A 13,850-nucleotide genomic window follows, 5' to 3' on the forward strand; every position below is an offset into this window, starting at 1 on the left:
TGTCCCTCTGGGCTTCAGAGTGGGTGTGAAAGGGGAGCTCTGGGATTGCAAGGAGAGGCTTTGGGATCGAAAAACCCTGGAATTGTTGAGGTTGGAAAAGCCCTTTGAGGTCACCAAGTCCAGTCCTGACAGGGCCACCACTGCCCCATGTCCCCAGGTGCCACATCCCTGCAGGGATGGGGATTCCACTTCCCATCAGGAGTTCTCCCTGATTTCCAACCTGAACATCCTCTGGCCCAATTCAGGGCCATTTTCCTTATCCTGTTGTTCCTTGGGAACAAATCCTGACCCTTCCCAGCTGTCCCCTCCTGTCAGCAGTTATGCAGAGCCACAAGGTCCCCCTGATCCCCTTTTCCCCAGGCTGAGCACTCCCAGAAAACCCTTGAGCTCAGCCTATCCCCAAACATCTCTGTGCGTTGTCCATAAATTCCTGGGGAATTCTCCTGTTCAGCACAGAACCTCCCGAGTTTATTTTATTTTCAGAGGGTGTTTTTGGGGGCTCAGGAGCTGTAAATTCACACCCTCCCTGTGTTCTCTCTCTCCAGCAGGGCTCAGAGCCCAGCTGCAGCCGCTGTTTTCCTGCTCCCTCTGTTTCTCATCCTAAAGCCCTATAAGCTCTGGGAGCTGGGAAATGATTCCCATCCTGTTTGCAATAAATCCCTGGTTTTATGAAGGGTCCTGAGCCGGTTGGACATGAATTCTCGCCGTGTTTACAAATATTTGTGCAGGAAAAGGGTGAGCAATGTCCAGGCCTGGCCTTCTGACGCATATTCCCCCCTTTTGCAGTCCTTTGTTCAGGAAAACGTGGAAACCAGGCTGGTGTGGCACAATGAACGACATTCCCGGCGCGTTCCGGGGGAGGCTGGGAAGAGGAGAAGCTCGAAAAAAGGGGTTTTGGGGTTGTGTTTAAGGGAAGGGGATGGGAGAACTCCGAGCTGGGGGTTGGAGATGGCTGCACACAAAATTTGGGATGTGCTGCCTGTTCCTGGCCTTGCCCTCGGAGAGGCTTTTCCGTGGATCCTTTGGAATGAGGGGTTTGGCTGTGGGGAAAAGCGTCTCTTTTATGGTTTGGAGGTGGGAGCTGGAGGTCTGGGCCACTTCTGATCTTTGGGTTTCACCTTTTTGTGGGGGATTAATCACCTCCTCGCAGACTCCTCGCAGCCCACGGGGGCTGTTTGGGGAGCTGGGATTTGGCTCTTCCCTTCCAATCCCCTCTCCTGACTCTGTCCTGCCCCGGCTGTGGTTGTGGTGTGGGATTGAAACCCCACGGAATCCTCCAGGATACGAACTTGTTAGGAAACCCAGAGGCTCCTGTTGCGTCTTGTCATGGTTTCAAGCCTCAACCAAAGGACAAGGGTGGATCTGTGTAAGAACTCTTTATTGGGATGCTCCAGGACGTGTTTTGCACAGGTGTTGGGGAGGAAGGTTCATCCTCTTTTTGTTAAAGACCCTGGAGGTGCTCCAAGCCAGCTTGGATGGGGCTTGGAGACACTTTGGATAATGGGAGATGTACCTGCCCCTGGCAGGGGTGGAAGTGGGTGGTCTGCAAGGTTCCTTCCAACCCAAGCCATCCCATGGCTCTGGGATCCCTGGAGTGCATCTCAGAGTTGTTGTTCCATAGGGAAAGTGCTGCTGTCCCATCCTCACGTCATCATGGACAGAGGTTGGAGGGAACCTCTGGAGATCACCATGTCCAGCTCCCCACGGAGCTCCAGGGGCATTCCCAGCTCCTTGTCCTGTTGGGATGGAGCTCCACAGCCTCTCTGGGCAGCCTGTGTTGGATCATCCTCCTGGCGAAAAGGTGTTTTCTGGTGACTTTCCATGGCAACTCCTGCGTTTCCGTTTGTCCTGAGCAGGGTGTGGCTTTGCCTTCTCAACTCCTCCTTGGGGTCCCTGTCCTTGTCCAGAAGGTCCCTCAGAGTGGCTGAGTCCCCATTTCCTTGCCATGTCCAAGGAGGGGTCAGAAGTGACCTGGTGGTTGAGTGGTCATAGTGGGCTTCGGTCACTGGTTGGACTCGATGATCTCAGAGGTCTTTCCCACCCTGATGATTCTCATTCTCCTCAGAGTCCTGGGAGTCCTGGGATTCCTCTTCTTCGTTCAGCTCCTCGTCCAGCCCGGGCGGTGGCTCAGCTCTGTTCGGGAAGGTGCTGTCCAGCCACTCCAGCACCCTCTGGTACTTGGACATCCTGCCCAGCTGCCTGAGGCCGGCCTCGGTCAGCCTGGCCCTGACCCTGCGCCGGGGTGGCTCTGTGCCGTCCTGAGGGTCCCCTGCCAGGCCCTGCCTGCTTGTGCCAGGCTCCTCGTGGGGCTCCTGCCCCTCGGGGACACGCCCGGGCCGGTGGCCGGTGGCCAGAGCCCTGCTCTGGACAGGGAAGGCCAAGGCTGGCGGTGCTGGCCGGTGGCTGGGGCCGGGGTCCCACATGGGCCGGGTGGCCGCTGTCCCCTCGTGGGCCAGCCTGGTGTAGGGCAGGACCACCTGCAGGGGACAGAGGCTGAGCGAGGCTGGCCCTGGCTGCTGTCCCAGCTCCTGGGCTTGGGGAGGGTTTGGTGCCATCTCTGTGGGTCTCCTGATGGCTCTGCCACCATTCCCGGTGTCCCATGGGTTGGGCTCTCTGGGTTGGGTGGCCCTGGCAGCCTCATGCCATGGGGGGGCGAGGTCTGGCACTGGCTGCCCTGTGTCCCTCCTGCAGCTGTGTCCCACCTGCCATTCCCTGTGTCCCACTTGCAGTTCCCCATGTCCCACCTGTTATTCCCTGTCTCCCACCCATTATTCCTGATGTCCAACCCATTGTTCCCTGTGTCCCACCTGTTATTCCCCATATCCCAGCCTTCATTCCTGATGTCCCAGCTGCAGGCAGGAGGAGCCATGGGAAGGAGGCCTTGGCACATCAATCCCATCCCTGTCCCCAGGCAGTGCCGTGCTGTCCCCATCCCCTGTCCCTCACCTGGCCCGTTCTCCGGGGGCTCGCCTGCTTCTTGCTGGGCTGGGGTTTGGGTTTTGCCCTCTCCGCCATCTCTGTGGTCCTAAGTCTCAAAGGGACCAGGGGGATCCTCTGAGGGATCCCTGGAACTACTGCCTCCAAGGGAGGGGCCTTCCTGGCAGTGTCCCCTGGGGTGACAATGGGCTCAGGGCACAGCCCAGCCTCTGTGTCACAAAGGGCCTTGGGACACCCTGACAACGACAGCACTGTCTGCATCCAGGTGGAATGGTTGGAATTGGTTGGAATTGATTAGAAATGGTTGGAATTGGACACTGCCAGGGATCCAGGGGCACCACAGCTGCTCTGGCAATTCCAGCCCAGCCCCTCCCCACCCTCCCAGCCAGCAATCCCTCATTCCCAACATCCCAGCCCAAGCTCCCCTTTCCCACTGGGAAGCCATTCCCTGTCTCCTGTCCCTCCATGCCTTGTCCCCAGTCCCTCTGCAGCTCTCCTGGAGCCCCTTTAGGCCCTGCCAGGGGCTCGGAGCTCTGGATCCATTTTTATGGGTTATTGCCTTCCAAAGGGGCACAGTCCAAGTTGGAAAAGGACTGCTAGGATGTGCTTTTCCCAGTACAGAGGGCGCAGCTCATGCTGGACGTGCTTGGAACAGGAGGTTAATTCAGGAGTTTCTCCTGTTTTTATTTCTCCCTGCTCCCCCACCATTCCCTCCCCGTTCCGCCATGGGAGAACACAATAACAAATATGCAAATGTGATTTTTCCAACCAAAACACTTTGCAGCAGAGCTGCAGGAGGAGCTGAGTCTCCTGCCTGGGATGGTGTGCGGGATGGGAGCTCATCTGCTCCATCCCAAGGGATCCAGGGAGCTGGAAAATGCAGAGCTTTGACCTCAAATCATCTCCAGCACCATGTCCTCTTGGAAATAACCCCATTTCAGGATCTTTTTGGCTCTCTGGGAGATAAACCCCCCTGTGGAAAAAAGGTGCTGTTGTGTTCCCTTCCACACATTTTGCTTCTTATCCTTGCGCCTTCCTCCTCTCAGCTCCCATCCTTCATCCTCCTCAAACACTCATCTCGCATTTTTCCCCATTTGAGGTCATTTCCCCCCCAAAAGGATGGGATTTCTGACAAGAGCTGATAACTCAGGGGGTTGGATCCTTCCTTAACCAGGCTCGTGACCGATTTCCAGCTTTTCCTGGAGCCACACACGGAGCTTCCCCACCAGCAGAGCCCTCCAGAGGCTTTCTGCACGGTGGCCTCGCATGGAAAACCCTGTGGGGCTTGTCCTGAATCTGTTTGTTTCCCTGGCAGCTCGTTCCTGATAAAGTTTTAATGGATTTTAAATATATCATGAAACAGGCCCCGGGTTGGGATCGAGCTCTGCTTGTTTTTACACACCGGGAAATGTCATGTTGGGATTTTCCTTGTGCTACATCCCACAGTGTCTGGGATCCAGCTCCACTCGTTTTTACACCAGGTTGGGGTTTTTTTGGGTTGGGATTTTCCTTGTGCCACATCTCAGGGTGTTTGGGATGCAGCTCCACTCGTTTTTACACCTGGAAATATCAGGTTGTGATTTTCCTTGTGCCACATCTCAGGGTGTTTGGGATGCAGCTCTGCTCATTTTTAGACCAGGAAATGTCAGGTTGGGATTTTCCTCGTGCCACATCCTGCGATGTTTAACCTCACAGGGTGCCTGGGATGGGAAGGGACAGCTAAAAATCCAAGCTGAAAATATTTGGGATAACGAGGAAATGTCTGTCAGCATCTTCTTACCTTGTAACTTCTCCAAAGGCTGATTCCAGCAGGGAGGGAGAGGCTGGAGCAGGAGCTGCTCCATGGAGTTTTCCAGATGGAAAACACAGGCTGCTTGTTCAGGGCATGGAGTTTGGGTCAGCTGGAGTAAGGGAAAACAGATGAGTGCTGATGCTGGCTGGGCCCTGACAGATCTTCCATTGTTGAGCATCCCAGGGTCCTTGGGAGCATCCTGGGATCCTTGGAATGCTGCTGGGATCCTCTGGAGTGTCCTGGGATCAGTGCTGGGTCAGACCTCATCCCAGAGCCAGCAGGAGGGGCTGGAGCTCCAGATCCAAGGGTTTGGCTCCCTGGGAAGGATTGCACAGCAGGAAAGTCTTGGTGAAAACCACAGGAGGTTTCTGCTCCGGGGATTGAAATCTGGGCTGCCAGGAATGCTTGGGATGTTCCCTGTGAGCACCTTGGATCCAGGGCTGTGGAGATGTCTTTGAGGGATGCTGGAGCATGGAATGGTTTGGGTGGGAAAGGACCTTAAATCCCATCCATTCCACCCCATCCATGGCACAGACACCTCCCACCATCCCAGGTGGATCCAGGCTGCCCTTGGACACTGCAGGGATCCAGGGGCACCACAGCTGCTCTGGCAATTCCAGCCCAGCCCCTCCCCACCCTCCCAGCCAGCAATCCCTCATTCCCAACATCCCAGCCCAAGCTCCCCTTTCCCACTGGGAAGCCATTCCCTGTCTCCTGTCCCTCCATGCCTTGTCCCCAGTCCCTCTGCAGCTCTCCTGGAGCCCCTTTAGGCCCTGCCAGGGGCTCTGAGCTCTCCCTGGCTCCTTCCCTTCTCCAGGGAACATTCCCAGCTCTCCCAGCCTGGCTCCAGCCCTGCAGCAGCTCCAGGGCTCCTCTGCACTCTCTGCAGCAGCTGCAGCTCCTTCTGCTGTTGCCCAGGGCTGGGCAGCTCTGCAGGTGAGCTCTCACCTGAGCAGGGCACAGGGACACAATTCCCACCTCATCCAACCTTGGTTTCTACTCCAGACAGAGCGAGATGAGCTCATCTCCAGCCTTCCCATCCCTCAGATTCATCCCAGCCCATCATGTCACTGGGATGCTCTTTTGGGATGGAAACTCCTCTGCTGTCCCAAGCCCAGCGTTCGCCATCCCGGGTCAGAGGTTGTGCAAAGCAGCAGTCAATTAACGCTTAATTAGTGGGAGCTGGGAAGGCTCTGACAGGACCCGGCTGCTCCAAAGGCCCTTTGGGAAGGAATTCCATGAATCAACGCTGGATTCCCCAAGCCAGGCTCGTTAATCAGCCCTGTTTTCCCTCTCCAAACGCTGCTCCCCAGTCTTTCCCCAGCAGTTCTGTCGGAGCTGTGGAGCAGCAGGCAGGAGAGGACAGGATGGGACAGTAAGGACCTGTCTGGGTCACTCTGAGGCCACACCAAGACAATCACAGGTGGCCACAGCCAAGCAGCCGAACCCTGGGACCCCTCAGTGTGTGGGGTGATCCCAAAACTCCAGGATACCCCAAACCACGGTGCTTTGCCTCCTCCCTACCCCACTCTCTCAATTTTTCCCCATTGCACAGATGTGCTGCCGGCCTCGAACATTAGAGGGCATCTCCTCCTCACGCTTTACTCCTCGGGTTTTTATTTTTTGGGTGTGTTTTGTTTTACTGCAGTGGGGCCTGTCCTTAAAAAGCCAGGAGAGCCTTGTCCCTGCTGTGCCGAGCAGCCAGATGGGAAGTGCAATATCCCGCTGCCCCTCATTACCAGGCCCTCGGAAAAGCTCCCCCTTCCCACATGTGACCATATTAAAGTGGCCTTTGCAGCGTTTCCCTCCATATAAAACTGTCTTCACTCCGTGGCCCAGCAGTTAAAAGGGAACTCCAGCTGCAGGCAGGAGGCTGAAATTAAAGGCTTTGCCTTGCTCTAAATGGAAAATGGATATTGCTTCCCATCGCCGCGGCTGGGAACAATGGGGCTCTGCGATGGGGAATGGCCTGGTTTGAGGGAGGAAGGAGCTCTGCTCCTTGCAGAGAGGAGGGGTTGGGTGTCAGCCTTGGAAGGAGGGGGAAAAGAGGGGAATCTCACCTATTTCCCTCATGGTTAACTATTCCATGGCTGGCGGGAAGCGGGAGAAACTGCCTGGAGCAGCTGCAGGAGCTGGGATGAGCAGTAGTGGTTTTTGGTCCTGAGCTGAGGAAAAGCCTGCAGCTTCTTCCCCTGGAGAGAACTGCATTTAAAACAATTTTCCCAGGAGAGAATTGGGTTTAAAACAGTTCCCCTGGAGAGAATTGGATTTAAAACAGATCACCCAGGAGAGAATTGGGTTTAAAACAGTTCACCCAGGAGAGAATTTGGTTTAAAACAGTTCTCTGATGTATTGATGGCCATGTGTTCCTTATCCGTGTGTTCCCTGTTTTCCCTCTGTTCCCCATTTTACTGGCTGGGAACTTGGGCTCAGTGGAGCTGGGGAGTCACTGAATTTGTTGCACCCAAATTGTGAGCTTGGTTTCCTTCTCCCATTTGCCTCGTAAATTTTTGATGCTTTCGGAGTTTGGTTTGAATTAATTTGCCAAGCCAGGGATGGGAGAGAGGGAAGGGAGAGGTGGATCTTCCGTGGACCTTTCCAGGTTGGCTTTCTGCTCGTGTGGCTCTGCCTGGTTCTTGGTTGGAGGTCATTTCATGGAATTATGGAATATTTTGGGTTGGAAGGGACCTTAAACCCCATCCAGTGCCATCCCTGCCACCTCCCACTGTCCCAGGCTGCTCCAAGGCCTGTGCAACCTGGCCTTGGACACTTCCAGGGACTCTCATGACCTCTGGAACCTCCTTTCCTTTGGGATCACCTTTCCTTCTTGGCCTCTTTCCTCTTCATCAGGTCTCAATTAATTACTTTTTAAATGCTTAACTCCAAGCCCATTAAATCAGGAGGGAACCATACCCCGGTGTTGGATACAAACCCTGAAGCTCCCAAAATATGAAATTCCCTGTGAAATTCGGGATTCAACGCCCGAGGAAGGAGCGAGTGGCTGCTCCTCGATTCAGGACACAGGTCGGGGTCAGGGCTGGGCCGGGCTGGTGGGAGGAGAGGCCTTTTCCAGCCACTCTCTCTTCCCCCCACGCAATTCCTGCTGCACTTCATCTCCGTGTTTTCAGTATCGAGGGGGTGTTTACAGTCAACAAACAGGAGCCTCCTGTTTGATCCCAGCTCGGCAAAGCTTCCCTGCCGAGCACCTGCGATGCATCCATGCACTCCGTGAGATTTGCTGGGAATATTTATGTTTTCCATAACATTTTCTGCTCCAGAGTCGGACTCTTCGTGCCTCATTAGTGGCTATTTGGGTTCTCTTATCTGCAGGGATCTGTGGGGCACGTTGGGATAATTTTCTGGGCTGGTTTTTTTGGCAGCTCCTTCCTGGCCAGTGGGAAGCTCCTGGTGTTTATCCAAATGCTGGACAATCACTTCTCCTGAAACAACCTGCCCTTTTCACTGATTTGGGGTAAAAAAGGGTGATTTGTAAGGTTTTAAAGTTTCTGTGCTGCTTTTGATAAGATCTGTCCCATGCAAGCTGCTGCTGTGAGCTGTTGAGTCATCGGGGTTTGGTTTGGGGTTTTTCCATGAAACTCCAGGGTTATGAGAGGGGAGCCGAGGTGGGATCCAGGTTGGATTTTGGGGTGGATATGATGCCAGGAGTTGTTTGGCACTTGCAGCCAAATTCAAATGAAGCCCTGAGCTGGGGTTGTCTCAGGGTGGCACAGCCCAGGGCTCTGCTCATGGCATGGAGAGAAAGAAATTCAGATTTTTGTTGGAATGAGACTGAAATCGCCTAAACTGTGACTGAACCACCCACCTCACCTGAAATGGGATTCTGGTCCCAATTCTGGCCTTTCCTTCTCCAGAACATGGAAGAGGGTTGGTGATCAGAATAAAATACATTTATGTGTGAAACACTCTGAGACTCCAGGAGCTCTGTGTGGCCTCGTTGGACAGTGGGGCCACCCAGGATGAGGCTACCTCCAATGGAGGGGACCTCAAGAGGTCTCCAGTCCTGCTTGGAGCTAGGAGATCAGACCAGGTTCGTCAGGACCTCGAGAGGTTCCAAGGATGGAGATCCTGATCCACCTTTGGGAATTCTTTGTGCTTCTCCATGGAATTGTGGGATGTTCTGAGTTGGAAGAGAGCCACAGGGCTTGTGGAGTCCAACTCTGAAGGGAATGTCCAGAGATCCATCCAGGGATCACCTGAGCCAGTCTCAGGGATATTGACTGTTCTCCCTGTGGAAAAACTTCCTTTCTCCCAGGACTTTGCATCTTCATCCTCAGAAGAGCTCCCAAACCAGTGCTCCCAGTTGGTCTCCTTGCAAGGGGTTCAGGATTCCTTTCCATTGGGATTTGTCCTTTTCGATGTCACCGTGTTGGGCTGTCCCTCCAACCTGCCCAGACCTCTCCAGATGTTAGCCCTGCCCTCAAATCTGTGGAGTTTTCACTGAATTTGGGCATCTCCAAAGTGGATGGGACCTTGTCCATTGCTCTGCAGGTCTTCGGGGAAGACGTGGAGGGAGCAGATCCCAGAATTCCTGTTCTTCAGTCCCAGAATTCCTGTTTCTCAATCCCAGAATTCCTGTTCTTCAGTCCCAGAATTCCTGTTCCTTAATCCCAGAATTCCTGTTCCCCAATCCCACTTTTCATGGGCCTCATAGAAAGCTTTCCTTGCTGTCCCAGGTCAGGCTGGACAGGGCTTGGAGCGCCCTGGGACAGTGAAGGTGCCCCTGCCACGGCAGGGGTGGCACTGGATCATCTTTAAGGCCTCTTCCAACCCAAACCATTCCATAATTCCATGATTTTGGTGCTGACACACTGATAAATCCAGATGGGTGCTGGGTTTGGGATTCCCCAGACACAGAATTAAAGCTGAGTTCATCCCTGATTATTTAAATTACTATTATTTATTACTTTGCTGCTCTGTGGGTGGGGGGTACAAAAACCTCCAGTGGATGGAAAATTGGGCTATTCAGGTGAATTTGGGCTGTTTCCATGTATTCTGTGGATTTATTACCCTTGTGTCATTATATCCACAATAAACTGACACAACCTGGGTTTTCCAAGGAGGAATCTTCTCAGCAGATCTTGTAGCACATCCCCTTCCTTGCTGTCGTTGTGATAGAATTTTAATGGAAGAGCTCAGAAGATTCACTGATCTTTAGGGAATGGATTAATGATGTTCCAAATGGGAAGGATTTGGGATGGCTCAGGCCATCCCATATCCCAAGGGAATGTTGGGTTATGGATATCCTGCATTGTCCAGGTAGGAAATACCATAATGTGAAGTGCACAATGTGCATTTCTGCATTTCTGAGGAGAAATTGTGCTCCAAACCATTGTCACCTGAATTCCAAAAATCCCACTTTCCCGGGCATCTGAATTATTCCTGGAGAATAAAACCTGGAGCACATTTTTCCTGGTGTAATCCCAGCCCGCTTGGCTCCCAGCGCCGCGCTGCTCCCGAATCCCGAAACATTTTTGGGTTTGTTCAGCTGCTGTTTTTGCTTTCTTGTGATTATCCTCTGTTTTCCCTTCTGTGGTGTTCATCCCGCTCTTAATTATCCCCCTCTCCCTGCCAACTCTGTGAACTCCGGGGCTAATTTGAGCAGGAAAGTCCTGCCCGGTAATTTTACAAATATGAGGTGTTATTGAGGGTTTTTCCTGGACTGGTGATTACAAGGATTGGGTCCTTTGGGAGCACAGCTTGGGATTCTTCTGCTCCCTCGGAGGGGTTGAGAGTTGGGTGAAAATGGGATTCAAACGGAGCGGATGGATGGAAAAGGAGCTGATTTTCTGCTGGATTTAATGGGATCGCTGAGGTTGGAAAAGCCCTCTAGGATTGGGTCCAGCTGTTCCAAGGCCACCACTGCCCATGTCCCCAAGTGCCACATCCACAGGGCTGTTAATCCCTCCAGGGATGGCAATTCCAGACATCCCTGGGCTCCCCCAATGCTTGACCACACTTTCCATGCTGGAATTTTCCCTGATAAGCAACCTCAACCTTCCCAAGATGCTGTTTCCTCTTGTCCTCTCACTTCCAGCAGCATTAAAACACAAATCCTACCTGGAGTTTCAGCTGAGGAGCCCAGAAAACTCAGGCTCTCATGGCTGCTCTGGAAGATTTTCGGTGTGGTTGATGTGTTTGCTTGGTTTTCGCATTTTTGGGTTTTTCATCCAGAGGAAAACAGGATTCAGACATGGAATACAGAGGAGTAATGGATTATCTGGAGACCTGAGGAGCTGAATAGTCCTAAACAGATCAAATGTGGGAAACTGGGTGGTCTGAGCTCAAACTGCCACGAAGAGGAAGAAATATTTTCCATTTTCACGAGGATGTAATATGGGAGCAATGAGAATATCTGGGGAGATGAGGGAGGAATGCACTTTAGAGAAAGGGATGAAACGGGGAGGATGAAAAATGGGAGCAGGGTCAGGACAGGGGTTTTGGGGAGGACAAGCTTTTTGTTGGAGGAACCTCTGGTGAGAGAGTCCCTGATTCCTGGGGCAGCCAAAAACAGCTCAGGAAAGAAAACCCAGGGAGCAGTGCAGTGGGAGGGGATGGTTTTGGTCACGCTGGCAGGTCCCTGGGCCATAAATTATCGGGAAACTGCTAAATGTGAGCAGGATTCTGTGAGATTTTTTGGGAATGGTTTCAAAGGTCTTTGCTGTTCCTTCTCTTCAGCTGCAGTTCAGGCCATTTGTTGGGTTGGAACAAGGAGGTAACATCCAAAACCTTCTGAGGCTGAGGAGAATCCAGCCAGGGATGGGGTCAGGTCGTTGTGAGACCTTCCTGTGGCATCTCCAGGCCAGCTCGGATCACTGCTGCTTCTCCTGCCTCTGGAAAACATGTTTTTCCTCTGGAAGTCATTCCAAAGGGATTTTACATTTCAGAGATTGTGATGAAGTTGTTCAGAGGCTTCGCCTTCCTCAAAGCTGTTGGTAAAACAGGGATGGAGACCTGGCTTGGGGTTTGTCCCTGAGGGGAAGGAGCTGAGGGATGGGGTTGGGAATTGTGGTTCTCCTGCTTCCCTGAGCCCCAGGAGCTGGGGGAGAATTCGCCATGGGGATGGTGGGAACTGCTGGAAAATCCAGAGGAGGATCCTCCAGGATTCTGGAGCCAGGCTGGGAGAGCTGGGAATGTTCCCTGGAGAAGGGAAGAAGCCAGGGAGAGCTCAGAGCCCCTGGCAGGGCCTAAAGGGGCTCCAGGAGAGCTGCAGAGGGACTGGGGACAAGGCATGGAGGGACAGGAGACAGGGAATGGCTTCCCAGTGGGAAAGGGGAGCTTGGTCTGGGATGTTGGGAATGAGGGATTGCTGGCTGGGAGGGTGGGGAGGGGCTGGGCTGGAATTGCCAGAGCAGCTGTGGTGCCCCTGGATCCCTGCAGTGTCCAAGGACAGCTTGGATCCACCTGGGACAGTGGGAGGTGTCCCTGAACATGGATGAGGTGGAATGGATGGGATTTAAGGTGCTTTCCTTCCCAAACTAGTCTGGAATTCTGTGGAATGGAGAAGCTTCCTGCAGAGGTGAACAGACAGGAAAATCCGGGGTGGGACACAGTCATGGTGGGACTGGAAGTTCAGCCACGTGTGGGATGAGCTCTTGTCCTTTGTTTCCCAAAGGAAAGCATGGAGGGGTGGGGAGAACAGGATCCCTCAGGAATGCTCCCAGCTCTGCCTTGGTGCAGCCTCAGCAGCAACCTCCAAAATCTGCTCCTAAAATCTGTCTGAGGCCTCCTGCTCCTGATAAACTACTCCTGGATATCCCAGCAGGTCCTTGAGGCCACCACAAAACACTGGGGAAGTGGCAGCTTCTGTCTGTTCAGTAATGAATTAATTACTCATTAACTGCCAGGGAGTGTTGCATAAATCCAAATGAGGTGTTTGGGTGTTGTGAGTGTCCAACCATGGCACTGCTGGTCATGGCTCAGCCTCACTGTGCTCCTGCCTCTGATGGTGCCACACGTTCATTTCTTAAGGAAATGGTTGAAAAACCACCTTTGGTTTTAAACTGGCCCCAAAAAAATGTTTTAGTTAATTCTCTCCAGCCTAATGGTGGATTTCACCTTCATTCCAAGGTCTCGGTGATGCCGCCAGGGCTGAGTTGATGAGGATGGAGATGATCAGGGGGTTTTGTGCTGCCTGTGGAGGTTCTGGGAGCCAAGGCCCAGCAGAATTCCATAAATCCCTTTATTTGATCTCCTCAGTGGTGGGATGGGAACAGGACAATCCCTTTTTCCTTGGTTTTCCTGTGGTGGAAAGAAGGTGGACAACAAAATCCCAAGAATCACCAACTTCATGCCTTGGAGAGAAGCTCAAACTCCCTGCTCTGAATTAATCACTTCCTAAATCACCTAGTTTTATCTCTTGGCTTGATAAAAATCATAATAATCCTCCTTGTTCTGGGTCTCACCTGCAGATCCCTGATTTCTGCCTTCCCTTTCCTGAGGGAAACAGCTTTTGGGAGCATTGGGAAGACCTGACAGAGAAATGTTGTTTCACAGCTTCTGTTTCTAAAATCCCTCTTAAAATGTCAGATTTCTCATAGGTTCAAGTTGATCCTTAACCTGGGTCTGGGGAAAAGCTGGGATTTGTGATCCAGAAGTGCCAGGGTGGCTGGATGAGCCCAGCATGGATTGGGAGCTGCTTGTCCTGAGCCCCCCTGGCCTTAGCCAGGATGAAAATCATAAATCAGGGACAAAATCCAAATTAAAAATCTGTGAATTCCTTGCAGTGCACAGTGGGAAGGAGGTTTTTGGGATGGATTTTAGCACCTGAAAAGGTTTTTGGGATTGGTTTTAGCACCTGAGAAGATTTTTGGAAAGCATTTTAGCCCCTGAGAAGGTTTTTGGGTTGGATTTTAGCACCTGAGAAGGTTTTTGGGAAGGATTTTAGCCCATGGGTAGGTTTTGGGGATGGATTTTAGCACCTGAGAAGATTTTTGGGATGGATTTCTGCACCTGAGAAGGTTTATCGGATGGATTGCAGCACCTGAGAAAGTTTTTGGGATGGATTTTAACACCTGTAAAGGTTTTTTGGGTGGATTTCACCACCAGAGAAGGTTTTAAGGATGGATTTTAGCCCCTGAGAAAGTTTTTGGGATGGATTTTA

At 52.6% G+C, this 13,850-nt stretch overlaps 2 protein-coding genes across 6 annotated transcripts in view; one reads left to right on the plus strand and one right to left on the minus strand.

Moving 5' to 3' along the window:
• EXOC6B (exocyst complex component 6B) overlaps positions 1-13,850 on the plus strand; it is a 254,536-nt gene that overhangs the window by 128,344 nt on the left and 112,342 nt on the right. The gene's annotated exons all lie outside the window — the stretch shown is intronic.
• Positions 214-3,115, minus strand: LOC146438561 (uncharacterized). Its single transcript, XM_085059341.1, has 2 exons — positions 2,947-3,115; positions 214-2,477 (listed from the first exon to the last, which is right to left on the minus strand). The coding sequence occupies exons 1-2, from the start codon at positions 3,013-3,015 to the stop codon at positions 2,025-2,027; spliced, it is 522 nt and encodes a 173-aa protein (XP_084915467.1). The 5' UTR covers positions 3,016-3,115; the 3' UTR covers positions 214-2,024.

The sequence above is a fragment of the Lichenostomus cassidix genome, chromosome 4, assembly GCF_008360975.1.
Source record: "Lichenostomus cassidix isolate B80296 chromosome 4, HeHo_3.0, whole genome shotgun sequence".
Classification (NCBI taxonomy): Eukaryota; Metazoa; Chordata; class Aves; order Passeriformes; family Meliphagidae; genus Lichenostomus; species Lichenostomus cassidix.